Genomic DNA, 12,812 nt, shown 5'->3' with positions numbered 1-12,812 from the left:
ACTAGGGAGCCTGCATGTCAGGGAGATTCATGCTGAGGAGCAGAATGGTGGGTGCATTCACCCCATTCTGGATGGACACTTGGCAGGGTGAAGGGGTTCCCCAGTCCTTGGTCATCGAGGATGGACCAGCGGGGCCCTGAACTGTGTTTTGTCCTATGACAAGAGAACATACAGGATTCCCATGCAGGGTCCAAAGGTGTTCCTGACAGGAAAGAAAGTGGTGTGGCCGTAAGCTGGCCTTGTCTCATTTTAGATTATGACCCATTTCCGTGTTGTCTACGAGAGCTGCTTTGAATAGTATTGATCCATTTCCCCGTGCCTGACTTCCCTTTCTCTGGCTTTGTGTCCACAGAAAACCACATGTACTTATTTGAAGGCAGAGACTATTCTAAGGAGCCCAGTAAGGAAGACAGGAAGTCGTTTGAACAGCTGGTGAATCTTCAGAAAACTCTTCTAGAGAAGACGAGTCATGGGGGCCGGTCCCTCCGGAATAAAGGCAGTGTAAGAGCTGTTCTTTTCTATACATCCATGAGTTCTTCAAACTGTTGCCCTAAGAAAGCAAAGGGTGCTGCTGGGGTCACTTCGGTCTCTTGGGATGGGTTGTAATAAGTGAACTGCACTCTAGTAAAATGTTCTGAAAGCACTGGTCATACAGGGGAGGAGCTGGAGGGATGGCACACTGGTTAGGAGCCATTCCCGTCCTCAGGAGGGCCCAGATTCCCAGCATCTACATAGCAGCTCACATTCTTGTAACTGCAGTTCTAGGGGCACCCAACACTCTCCTCCGACCTCTACAGGCTCCTGCACACACGTGGTTCACATACATATATGCAAGTGCAGCACTCATACACATGAAGTGTAAAATAAATCTTTAAAAGACATTAAGGACTGGCACGGTGGTTCATCAGGTAAGAGCACTTGGCTGTGCTAGTCTGGTCGCCTGAGTGTGATTTCCAGAATCATTGGAGAAAAGAGACCCGACTCCCAAAAGTTGTCCTCTGACCATCACACTTGTGCCATACACAGATACTCATGTGCACGTACACACACACACACACACACACACACACACACACACACACACAGACACACACACACACACTATCTTTCTTCTCACACACATATATATTAGTAATAAATAAAATAAAAATTTATTTTTATAGAAGAGTGAAGTTGAGCATTGTGGGGCATGCCTATAATCCCAGCACTTGGGAACTGGAGGCAAGAGGATCGGGAGTTCAAGTACAGACTATTTCTATAATAAGTTCTAGGATAGCCTGGGCTACATGAGACCCTGCCTCCAAATACACATTAGGATGAAACATGTGCCTTATGACTTCATGCAAGTAAAAGCGGCTCGTGGCCCTCTAAGCCACCCGTTAGGGATCTCGTTGTTACGAGAAGGCCATGCCTGCTGTCGCCTTGTGACCCTAAGTCGTCATTCATTCATTCATTCGTAGGATGGCAGTCATAAACGACATGCGATGTTCCAGTGCCTGGCACTTCATGTATGCTCTGCAGAACCGTCACTTAAGTAATGAGGCTGCTGAAACCACACGGTTCAAAAAAGCATATAGTGATTTGTAGAAAGTTGCGCTAAAATTGTTTAAGCTCGGGCTGGCATCCTGTAAGCTATGATATCAGTTGAGAAAGAAAAGTTCTTTGTTCTTCATGAAGTGATTTGACTGCCTCTACCCACTTCAATGCTTTGGCTGGGTTTGGCACCCAGTGGCCACGGTGCCTGTGAGGCGTTGTGTTTAGCAGTGACCCACAGTGACCCACAGTCAGTGCCCACCACACAGGCAGAGTGGGGATCCGCTGTTTCCATTGCTCCCATACAGAGTGCTTTAGACGGAGCTCGCAGAGGAGCAGCAGGCCTTGAGTTTCCTGACCGTGGGTCTTTGTCTCTCTAAGGTTCTTATCCCAGGCCTTGCAGAAGGGCCCATCAAAAGGAAGAAGATTCTAAGTCCAGAAGAGCTGGAGGACAGACAGAAGAAAAGACAGGAAGCAGCAGCCAAGAGAAAGAAGCTAATGGAGGAGAAGAAGAAGGCTAAGGAGGAGGCTGAACACAGGAAGAAGTCTGTCTGCATTTTATCAGGATGGGGGTCACTGTTGCTGGGGGAGTCTTGTGTGGCAAGCCCAAGCTGACATGGCTTTAAGGACGGGAAACTGTGATCACTCTAGTTCTTACTGGAGACAGAGTCCAATTTTAAAGATTAGACCTTTATATTTAGTCCTCAGTGCCAAGGCGAAGATGCATTCTGTCCAACAAGAACCCATCTGTCTGTCTATCTATGTATCTGTTTATCTGTTTAGAGTGTGTGTGTGTGTGTGTGTGTGTGCGTGTGTGCGTGTGTGTGTTTGTGCGCGCGTGCGTGTGTAAGCACAGCACACAGGAGATCAGAGGGCAGCTTGCAGGCAGTTCTTTCCCTTCACCCCATTGGCTCCTGGGATTGAACTCAGGTTGTCAGGCCCTGAGACACTTGGTGGCTTCTTGGGAGGCAGTTAGCCTAATCAGTAAACCTTGCTTATTTACATGTAGGTAGAAAACTTTAATTGGGGAATTCACTTGTCACCTCCTATAAGTAGATCATTATTAATTCCTCTCTCTCTCTGGTCTGGTGAAGGATGGCCTGGTGGGAATCCAACGGTTATCAGTCCTTCTGCCTGCCCTCAGAGGACAGCGAGCTTGAGGACCTCGAGGACCTCGAGGATGGAGACGAGACTTCTGCCGAGCTAGATTATGAAGATCTAGACTTGACCTCCATTAACTATGTTAGCGGTGACGTCACCCACCCCCAGGCTGGCGAAGAGGACGCTGTCATTGTGCACTGTGTCGGTACGAGTAGTGGGCTGGGACCCTGAGAATACCTTGTCTTTATGATGCCAAGAACGTGGAAGGCTAAGGTCAAATGTGACCTAACCGTGATCATCCCAGTGCGGCATTATATGGCCAGGGGGCGTGGCTTCCATCAGTGAGAGTTGACTCTTTACTGCTTTGAGTTACCCGATCTCCTTGGACCCCAGGTCCTTATACACAGGGCTGTTGGTATCAGCTTTATCCTCTGCACAACGTGTCTAAGAGGGCGGGCTGAGGTGACCCTTGGAAAGTAAATACATCCTGTGAGGAGCAGCAAAATCCCACGTGTGCTCCGCCTGCGACCAGCATGCTTTAGCCTCCTCCACCTGGAATCCTCTTTCCCCAGTAACCACACTGATCATGTGCAAGCGCCTGCTTCCCGTCCTGTAAGCGAAGAGGCCTCCGTCTTTGCCTTCTAGCTTCTTCTGTCCTGCTCTCCTCTGTGATGCAATGGTTTATTTGACTGTCTCATTGCACTAGGAAGTGGAGCTGGGACTGCTGTTGTTGTTCACTGGTATAAGCTTTGTGCTTAGAACGGTGCTTGGCACGTCGATATATGAGCCAATGTATGGAGGGTAAATGAGTATAAACACAAGCGGTAGACAGCTGGGCTAGTGCCAGCTTGAGTCGAGTCCTACTTTTCTTCCTCCTTACTGTGTGTGCAAGTGTCCACTCCATTCCGTCTGTCCGCTCTGCTCTGTATTCTGCACTCCACCCCTTACATCCCGCAGTCATAGGCGCCAGAGCTTCTCTCTCACAACACTTCATTCCTGACATTCCCATCTTGACCATTCTTGGCACAATGTATTCTACTATACCTTCTAGAATAGTCTAGGAGATTAGCTATATTTCCTTGTCTAAAAAGTCATTCTCCCACAAGCCTATTGTGTGCCTTTGGTTTCCTGAGTCCCAGACTAGACTTGCCTCCTGTAGATGGACATTTTCTCTCTCCATCAGATGACTCTGGCCGCTGGGGCAGAGGTGGCTTATTCACAGCTCTGGAAGCACGGTCCGCTGAACCAAGAAAAATATATGAGCTGGCTGGGAAAATGAAAGGTAAGATGCAGAGGAGAGGAGAGGCTCAAGGAGACAGGAGAGGACACTTAAAATAGTACATGGGGTGGGCCGGGGTGTAGTGCAGGCGAGAAGCACCGGCTGGGGCCTGGCTCCTGCCATCTGTTGCTCCTCGTGTGTGACTTTGAGACAGACCATGACACAGTGCCTCTTTTCTCATAATTTGTGGATGACACTGTTGCCACCTTCCTTGGGGCTGTAATAAGGCTGGTAGATGCAGTTGTTCTGACTGACGACCAGCTCCTGCTCACCCTCCGACCATCTCCCGAGAAGAGCATCACACCTAGTAGAGAGAAATCGGACAGCTCGGGCTTGGTGCTGTGGGGAAGCCAGGCTACCACACTCCCGGACGACAGAAGTCAGGTTGTGTAAGGACTGGGGGACTTGATGGACAGTTCAGCCTTTGGTACCAGAGCCAGGGAAATCACCTTCTTTTATGTGCAGCAGTCACAGTGTACAGAGTTCACATGTTTCACAGACGTCTACTAAGCAGTGTGACAGTAATTTCGCACAGCTGTATTTTTAATGACCCCCACACACACACACACAGGCAGTCAAGTGGGCTACTTCCTGTTCCAGTGTCATGTGAGAATCTGAATGCAAAACTCCCTTTTGGCTCACTTTGACTCCGGGTTTCTAGAGTAGAGATACAATTAAATGTACAATTAAAGAGATGGTGGTGAAGGCAAAGAGACCCATAGTATGTCACGAGTGGAATTAGAAAGTCACTGGTTGGGGTTGGGGATTTAGCTCAGTGGTACAGCGCTTGCCTAGCAAACGCAAGGCCCTGGGTTCGGTCCCCAGCTCCGAAAAAAAGAAAAAGAAGAAAAAAAAAAAAAGAAAGTCACTGGATTTTGCCCTTCTCAGTGATCATATTTCCTTGGAACCCTGGAGGAGTTTGCAGTCTGAAATGTGCTATATAGATGTAAAGAGCAGTGGTCAGCGTAACTAGAGAGGAACCGTGCATCTCTCCAAAGAGAGATTAAGGTTGGGCAAGACTGGAGCTGCTAGGGAAGGCTGAGAGCATTGCCTTGGGTCTGAGAAGATGAGTTCCCATTGCTGGAAGGAGGGGGAGGACTGTAGAGTTTCCAGTGTTATCTCATTCTTCTGTATCTTCCCCAGGCTTAGCATTCCCAGGTCCCAATGACTGCAGGATATAGGCAGTGACAGCCCCAGGCAGCCCAGGGTAGAGCCACCATCCAAGGGGGAGGGGACGCTTAGCCACTGTCATAGAGACCATTCCCAGGTAGTCTGCTTATTTGGGAAATCTGATCTGGAGAATGACTTAAAAGATTAGGGTTTGTGGGTTACTTGTCATTTTTGTTGAAACAGAAAATTAACACTGGGTCTGTAAAGCCCAGAACTAAAATGGCCCGTTTGTCTAGCGCATTGGCTTGATTTGATCTGCATGAGAGGGACATGTACAGGTGAAACGGTAGAGCGCAGTGTGTGGGTGATTTAAGACAAACAGGAACTCACCCAGCCTCATCCCTCTCCCTCTCTGAATCACTGTGATGGCCACAGGGCACCAGGTTGGTGACGTGAGGACCAGAGTTTGGAGGGAAACAGCTGAGGACCTGCCGAAGAGGATGACAAGTCAGGGAAAGGGCTGAAAAAAATTCAGAGGGAGGCGCAGTACCAAAGCTAACTGGAGCAAGCCATGGTGGCCCATGCCTATAGTCCTGGAACCAGGGAGGCCAAGGCAAGGCAGGAGGATTGCTGCAGTCTCAAGGGTAGCCTGAGCTACAGAGTAAGATACTATTTCAGAAAGCAAAAAAGTAACAGAAAAGTGATTGGCGTTAGAAAATGAACCCTTTAGGAAATTAATGTTCTTTTTACTCTCTCTCAAAACCTCAGATCTGAGTTTGGGCGATGTCCTTTTATTTCCCATCGATGATAAAGAGTCACGAGACAAGGGGCAAGACCTGGTAAGTAAAAGCCTGTCACATGCCAGGACTAAAGCTTGGCTTGTAACAGGTACTCTTGACATGCCCACTGCCAGCATCTGCAGTAACACAGTGGCTTGGGACTGTGACATCTGTGCCATCTAGTGGGTGGCTTCAGCCTTAGAAACATATTGCAGTGTTGCTCGAGACAGCATGACCAAGGGGGACAGTCGGTTCTGTTTGCATTCACTTTACGTCTGGATCACAGACCTCCCTCCTCCCACTCTCACAAGTCCCTTCCTCCATTGCTCCCTCCTCTTCTCTCCAGAGAAGGGGAATCCTCCTTGGTACCACCTTACTCTGGGACATCTAGTCCTAGCAGGACTGGGCACATCCTCTTCCACTGAGGCCAACCATGCAGGCCAGGTGGGGGAAGGGCATCCAGTGACAGAGAACAGAGACTGAGATAGTCCCGGTTCCAACTGTTGGGGGACCCACATGAGGACCAAGCTGCACATTTCCTACAAATGGTAGGAATCTAGGTTTAGCCCCTGCATGCTCCCTAGTTGGTGGCCCAGTCTCTGAACTCCCATAGGCCCATAGTTGACTCTGTAGGTCTAATTGTGGTGTCCTTGACCCATCTGGCTTGTTCAATTCTATCCCTACTCGGTTCCAACTGTTGGGGGACCCACATGAGGACCAAGCTGCACATTTCCTACAAATGGTAGGAATCTAGGTTTAGCCCCTGCATGCTCCCTAGTTGGTGGCCCAGTCTCTGAACTCCCATAGGCCCATAGTTGACTCTGTAGGTCTAATTGTGGTGTCCTTGACCCATCTGGCTTGTTCAATTCTATCCCTACTCTTCCACAAGACTTCCTGAACTCTGCCTGATGTTGGGCTGTGGGTCTCTGCATCTGCCTCCATCTGCTGCTGGATGAAGCCTCTCAGGAGACAGCTATGCTAAGTTCCTGTCAGCAAGCATACAAGATGTGCTGGGATAAAGACGGAGCAGAGACTGAGGGAACAGCTAACCAATGGCTGCCCCAGCCTGAGACCCATCCCATGCTAGAGACACTATTAGTGATAGTCTGCTGTGCTTGCAGACAGGGGCCTAGGGGCCTTTCTAATAGCATTACATGACAGCCACCTTCTCACCGTGTCCTCACAGTCTGCCCTCTGTGTATACACATATTGATGCCTTTCTACATGTCCTAATTTCGTGTGTGTGTGTGTGTGTGTGTGTGTGTGTGTGTGTGTGTGTGTGTGTACTTGCATGTGCACATGCATGTTGGTTTAGAGGACAACTTGCAACTGTCTATTGTCTATCCACCATGTGGGGCTTTGGGATCAGGCTCGGGTCGTAGGCTTCGCAGCCAGCCCTTTCTGTTCCTTTTAACATTAGTACTCCACGAGGTGCTGGCCCATAGAGTATGCCCCAGAGCATTTCCTGAGCAGAATAAGAAAGTGTGATGTAAAATTCTCAGGGTTTATCATTTTTGTTTATACAAAAATTTGTGCGAAGGATTATGCTTTCAAGCCGGCAGAAGACAGGAAGCAGCCCACACCTCCTCTGCTTTGCATCTTAAGGATCTCCTCCTTGCTTTCAGTTGGAGAATCTGTAGTGAGTTTTATTTTTTACCACATCCACCTGACTGTCTCTCAGGGCCAAATCCATGAATTTTGAGCCAGATCACTGCTGACTTAGAAAAAGAGTTAGTGAGACCAAGAGATGCTCACACTCAAAGACCTGTGTGGCTTACAGCAAAGTGTCTTCTTCTTCTCTCAGTAATTTCTACAACGCTGTATGAAGTGGGCGGAAAGGGACAACAGTATCCGTGCATAAGAAACAGAATCAGGCTGGTGGCTGTGGCGGGGGTTGCATGCTTGCCTAGCCTGGGCTTAATCTCACCCAGCTCTGGAGAAGGAAGGCTGCAGTGTACAGCAGCATGGCAGCATGTCTGGATGGTTTGCATTGGCCTCAGCAATTCCCGGGAGGATCTCTGGGGGTGGGGGGGTCGGCACTGCCATCACAGGGCTTGTTAGGATGGGAATGGGATGACTCTTGTCCTGGGGCTGTGGAGTCGATGGGCAACAGTTAGAGGGCTGAAATACAGAACTCCGAACTCCGACACAATATCAAGTTTCTCTTCTCCCGAGAACAGTTAGGAAAGTCCGTGTTTTGGACTCTGGCTTGACCTTATCTTGAAAGAAGAAAGAAAAGCCTACATAAGTTGCCATGATGTAAGATGGGCCAGCTAAGTCGTATGTTGGAGTATGCTGCTGTCCAGGCAGCATCCAGAAGGGGTAGGGCTGAGCCTTGGTCCTCCGTAACGGTTTGTGTCTTGTGGGTGGCCCCTCACGTGTGCCTCGTCAGCTTTCGAGTGCTTACTCTTTCAGTTGGCCTTGGTGGTGGCTCAGCACCGCGATCGTACCAATGTCCTGTCTGGCATTAAGATGGCAGCCCTAGAAGAGGGCCTGAAGAAGATACTTTTAGCAGCAAAGAAGAAGAAAGGTAAGCCTTCCCTCTGTGCTCAGGATGAGGAGGATTTCTGTCCAGACATGTGCTGTGACTTTTGAAGGGAGGCAAGAAATGCCAAGACTCTCCTTGATGTGCCTGATAGAATCAAACCAGAGGTCTCACCTACATCATTTATGTTTGCATAGCCCTTCCTTTGTGGGCTATGTCCAGCCGATGGGCACTGTTGTCATGGTTACGAAGCAGTCCTTAGCTTTCTCGCCTGTCTGTCCAAGCCTAGCGTGTCTCAGTGTTTGTGAGATTCTTGACTTGTGGGAGAATTTGTGCTAGTTAATTTATGATTTACCCATCAGTCAGAATCCATGCCCATCCCATCTACTTACATCTAGAACCTGTGCGTTCTTGCGTTCAAGAGAAAAGCGTACTTTCCCCCTCTTCCGTGTAGATGTTAGGTCTGGCTCTTCCAGTCCCATGCTCCCAGAAGGCTCTGTTAAATCGAACTTCAAATGTCCCATTTATTTGAACCTACATACTGTCACACGGCTGTTTACCTGTGCTCCGTCTCCTCCCATCTTCCCAGTGGATCTCTCCGCCTGGCTCTCTCTCCTCTCAGATGTCCTACCCCCTATTTCCCGCCTACGCCATTGGCCACCAGATGTATTATTGACAGGCGCCACGTCCATACAGGCATCGGATATCCTCTCTACATTCCATTTCCTACACAGGATACTTTTAACATTGTAACTGTATACTTTGTATGAAACCATCAATAATTATTTTCTCCTGTATATATTTTATTTTGTCATAATCTTTTCAATAGCAAGTGTTCATCTTCCACGAATTGGACATGCTACAAAGGGTTTTAACTGGTATGGTACTGAAAGACTTATTCGGAAACACTTGGCTACCCGAGGCATCCCAACTTTCATGTATCCTTTTGTGGTCTGATTATACATACTTCAAACAATGAGGAGAATCATACTGCATCTCCTGATCATGCTGTTTGATCCAAGGCTGTCTACCGTCATGTCCTTCATTCTGTCCCTCTTCAATGAGACGTAACTAAGAGACACTTTCTAGCTTGTACGATCCAGAGTATACACCCAAGAGAATAAATACCCACAAGCATTTCTGGGGGCGCAGAACTAGATTAGGACAAGGCTCAGCAGATAAAGATGCTTGCCTCAAAGCTGGACGGCCTAAGCTCAGTCCCCAGAGTCTGCATGGTAGAGGGAAGGAGAGAACTGACTTCTGTAAGTTTCATCTGACCTCCTCACATGCACCACACATATATAAAGTATGTGGAAGCTGGGTATGGTAGCATTTGCCTTGAATTCCAGCACTCAGGGACAGAGATAGGCAACTCTGAGTCTGGAGACAGACTGATGATCTACAGAGCTAGTTCAGGACAGCCAGTGGCACACAGATAAAGTCTGCCTAAATCAATCAATCAATCAATCAATCAATCAATCAGGGGAAAGTTAGCTGTACAGTTGATAACATCTTTTCTTGTCACTTCTCCTGAGACCCTTCAGGTCTATAGTAGAGGCCTAATTCTAAGCACCTAATTCTATTCACCGATATTAACTTAAATAAGTCAACTCTTGTTTTAGAGCCCTTTGATGTACTCTTCTTTGTTTTTCGTTTTAATTACAGTGTTTACACATGCTAGGAAAGCACACCCCCACTGGGTGACACCACCACCCCTTTCTGAAGTACTCTTAAGAGTAGTGCGAAATCCACTGCGAGGATTAAGTTCCCATCTATATTCACCACAATAATATTTTTTTCTCAAGACCTGGCTCTATAGGCCAGCATTTTTAAATTGTAAGCTGTGTCCAAAATGGCTAGAAACAACAGAATTAACCTCTAGGTTCTCTATATAGAAAGTCTTATCTTCTTACCTAGATCCTTATTGTGCACTCCATGTGGTCCCTAAAGGATTTATGTCCCTATAAAGCCTTAATAAAGAAGTCACATTTTATGTGCTTGTGCAATGTCAGTAATTTTAGTACCCCACATAACAGTGACCATCACGAGTTCCCACAATAGTAGAAGAGTTTCTGACCTGAAGAGAAGGCATTAAGTGTTTTACAATGATTACCTGAGCACTAGTAGTTTGAGGAAGGTTGAGTTACAGTGATGAGATGTGCCTTCCTTAACCATCTCTGCAGATACTACTTTCCCAGAAGTAAGGCTGCTGCCTGCCATTCACAGCCTGCATCCCCCACCTCAGCACCACTGGTTCCTTAGCAACCAGCCCAGCATCAGGTCCAGTTTTCAGCAACCAGTTAGTTTGATTCATGTCCCCAGAGCAGCCATTAGTTTTCAGAAAACAAGGCTGTCTTTGGTCATGTCCTCCGCTGTGGAATTTCTGAGCTAGTCTTTTCCGAATTCTAATTCTGTTCGCCTGGGAGTGTTCCTGTAATACAGGAATGCACAGCTTATATGGGAAAGCCCTTTGGCTTCAGATTGCCTGAGCTTTATAATAATAAATTTCCTATTGTTAATGGTTACGTTGCTTTTTTTCCTCACTGAGTCTAGTTTTCTTACCCTCCACCAGACTGGTGCACGGAAGGGAGAGCTGAGTGAAGACAGGGTGGGGAGAAGCTACTTCAGCCAACTCATGCCTTCAAAGTGAACACCAGAGCAGAGGCTGGCGACAGACTCGCCAGCCTTCCGCACCAGCAGGACTCCCTGCCCTTCTTGACTCAGTATTGGGATCCTGAAGACAGGTGGTTGGCCTGGAGACCTGCCAAGTGTGACTTTAGGAAACCCTGAGTATCCTTTCCTCCACTTGCAAAGCCAGTGTAGTTTCAGTATGCCGCTCCTGGCTGGCACAGCGTGACCTGTGAGCATCCCTGGAACAGAGAACCACTGGAAGAGCAGTCTTGGAGGCCAGGCCATGTAAGCAGTGGTTCGCCACACCTGTGTGAGCCTTGGCTTTCGACAGCTGTCTTCGAGCTGAGAGTGGACTCACACGAGATGCCCGTAGTGCATGGGTGAAGAAAGTGCAGCCTATTACAGGAGTACGGCACTACTCAGCCATAGGGAAGAATGAAGTCGTATCATTTTCAGCAGAGTGGAGGGAACTGGAGATTACTGTAGGAAGTAAGCAGAACACAAGAAGACACTGTTCTCTGTCGGGACCGAGGCTGCAGAACTCCAAGCTGTAAGTGGAATAATCATTACAGACAGGATATATGCGGCTGAATTGATCAGCGAGCCCTGTGTTCACGGTCATAAAAGCACACCAGGCCCGCTTAACGTCCGCTAACACATGCTGCAGTAAAAATAAGTACCATGTTAATCCCACGGATTTGAGGAGGAAGACCACCAACCCAAATTATGTCCCAATCAAATCAGCCCTGGGCCAGTTTCCCAAACCTCCTTCATAGGGCAGATCTGCAGGGTCGGGGGTTTTGTAAGCAAGCACCTTCCGCACAGATCCCCCAGGAGGTGGGTTTACAGATAAACTGCCAGGTCAAAGTAGCTCAGATTCCAGGAATCAGAAACTTACATTTTACAGTAAAGAGAAACCTAACTGAGCTAGCATATCAAAATGTCTCCTGATTACAAAACAGAGACAGACTGGTTCCTCATATGCCTTACAGGTATCTAATGGGCATATTGGTGTATTAATTAGTTCCTTAGGAACCAAAGACTTTGAGAAAGATCTTTCCTTACTCCTTTTCCACATCATATGAAACAATTTGGGGCACACAAATGTCACTTGAAATGGTATGTAAATTGCTAGCCTCCAGTATGAGAGAAGCATTAAGCCTCTGCCATCACTGATAAATTGGAAATGGAGTGTATACATAAGCATAAAACCTGAAAACAGAGAAGCTTGCCATTTTTTGTGATCCCCTGACTAGCAATAGCCACTTAAAACTTCTCCCTATGTTTCACTAACATATCAGTGGCATTCAAGTACAGATTCATAGTCACGCTAAACATAGCTGGCTAGCCAACCCAATGGAAGTCACAGTGGGAAACCGTGCTAGTTACAGGTACAGCTTGGCTGAAATCTCATTCCAGGAAGAAAAGGCTGGCTAAAGCTAAGGAAAGTAAGCTGCCATCCCTCTGTCTTTAAAGGTCTATACATATAAGTTGTCTTTCCCATTAAAACTTTTTAATTGCAAAATTAAAAAAGTTAATTTCTCATTTCCTTTCCAGTAATACCTCAATTTAAGTGTTCCTATATTCAGTTTTCATTTCATACACATAAACGCACACACAAAGACATACATACATGTGTACTACGTAGACACACACTCCCATATGCACACCCCACATACTCTTGTGTACACATGCTTGAATACATTCACCAGCACCCACATGTATGCACTCGCACACTCCTCATGCACACAGGTTTTACTCTTGCTTCTCCAACAGAGAATCAGTAGAAAGGATACCAGTAACTTCTGAGTCATGAAATCCATTGTTTATTTTTTGAGTTTCACCATGACCTCCCAGTAGAGTTCATTCCTGTGATTATTTCTTAACCCATGGA

General features: G+C 47.4%; 1 protein-coding gene across 9 annotated transcripts in view; it reads left to right on the top strand.

Annotated features, from left to right (window-relative positions):
* Chd1l (chromodomain helicase DNA binding protein 1-like) overlaps positions 1-12,812 on the top strand; it is an 86,491-nt gene that overhangs the window by 64,905 nt on the left and 8,774 nt on the right. For 4 of the 9 annotated variants that reach the window (XM_063281904.1, XM_008761354.4, XM_039103801.2 and 1 more), the window contains 8 exons: positions 353-501; positions 1,915-2,078; positions 2,628-2,839; positions 3,818-3,916; positions 5,792-5,862; positions 8,218-8,332; positions 9,117-9,225; positions 10,471-12,451. In XM_063281904.1, coding sequence (XP_063137974.1) covers positions 353-501; positions 1,915-2,078; positions 2,628-2,839; positions 3,818-3,916; positions 5,792-5,862; positions 8,218-8,332; positions 9,117-9,225; positions 10,471-10,549 — 998 coding nt within the window. In that variant the 3' untranslated portion in view covers positions 10,550-12,451. Of the gene's footprint in view, positions 1-352; positions 502-1,914; positions 2,079-2,627; positions 2,840-3,817; positions 3,917-5,791; positions 5,863-8,217; positions 8,333-9,116; positions 9,226-10,470; positions 12,452-12,812 lie in introns of those variants that run through there. The other 5 variants (XM_008761350.4, NM_001107704.2, XR_010063611.1 and 2 more) reach the window with 5 other exon arrangements.

This window comes from Rattus norvegicus, chromosome 2 (assembly GCF_036323735.1).
Source record: "Rattus norvegicus strain BN/NHsdMcwi chromosome 2, GRCr8, whole genome shotgun sequence".
In the NCBI taxonomy this organism is placed as follows: domain Eukaryota; kingdom Metazoa; phylum Chordata; class Mammalia; order Rodentia; family Muridae; genus Rattus; species Rattus norvegicus.
This window is presented reverse-complemented; position numbering and strand designations above follow the sequence as displayed.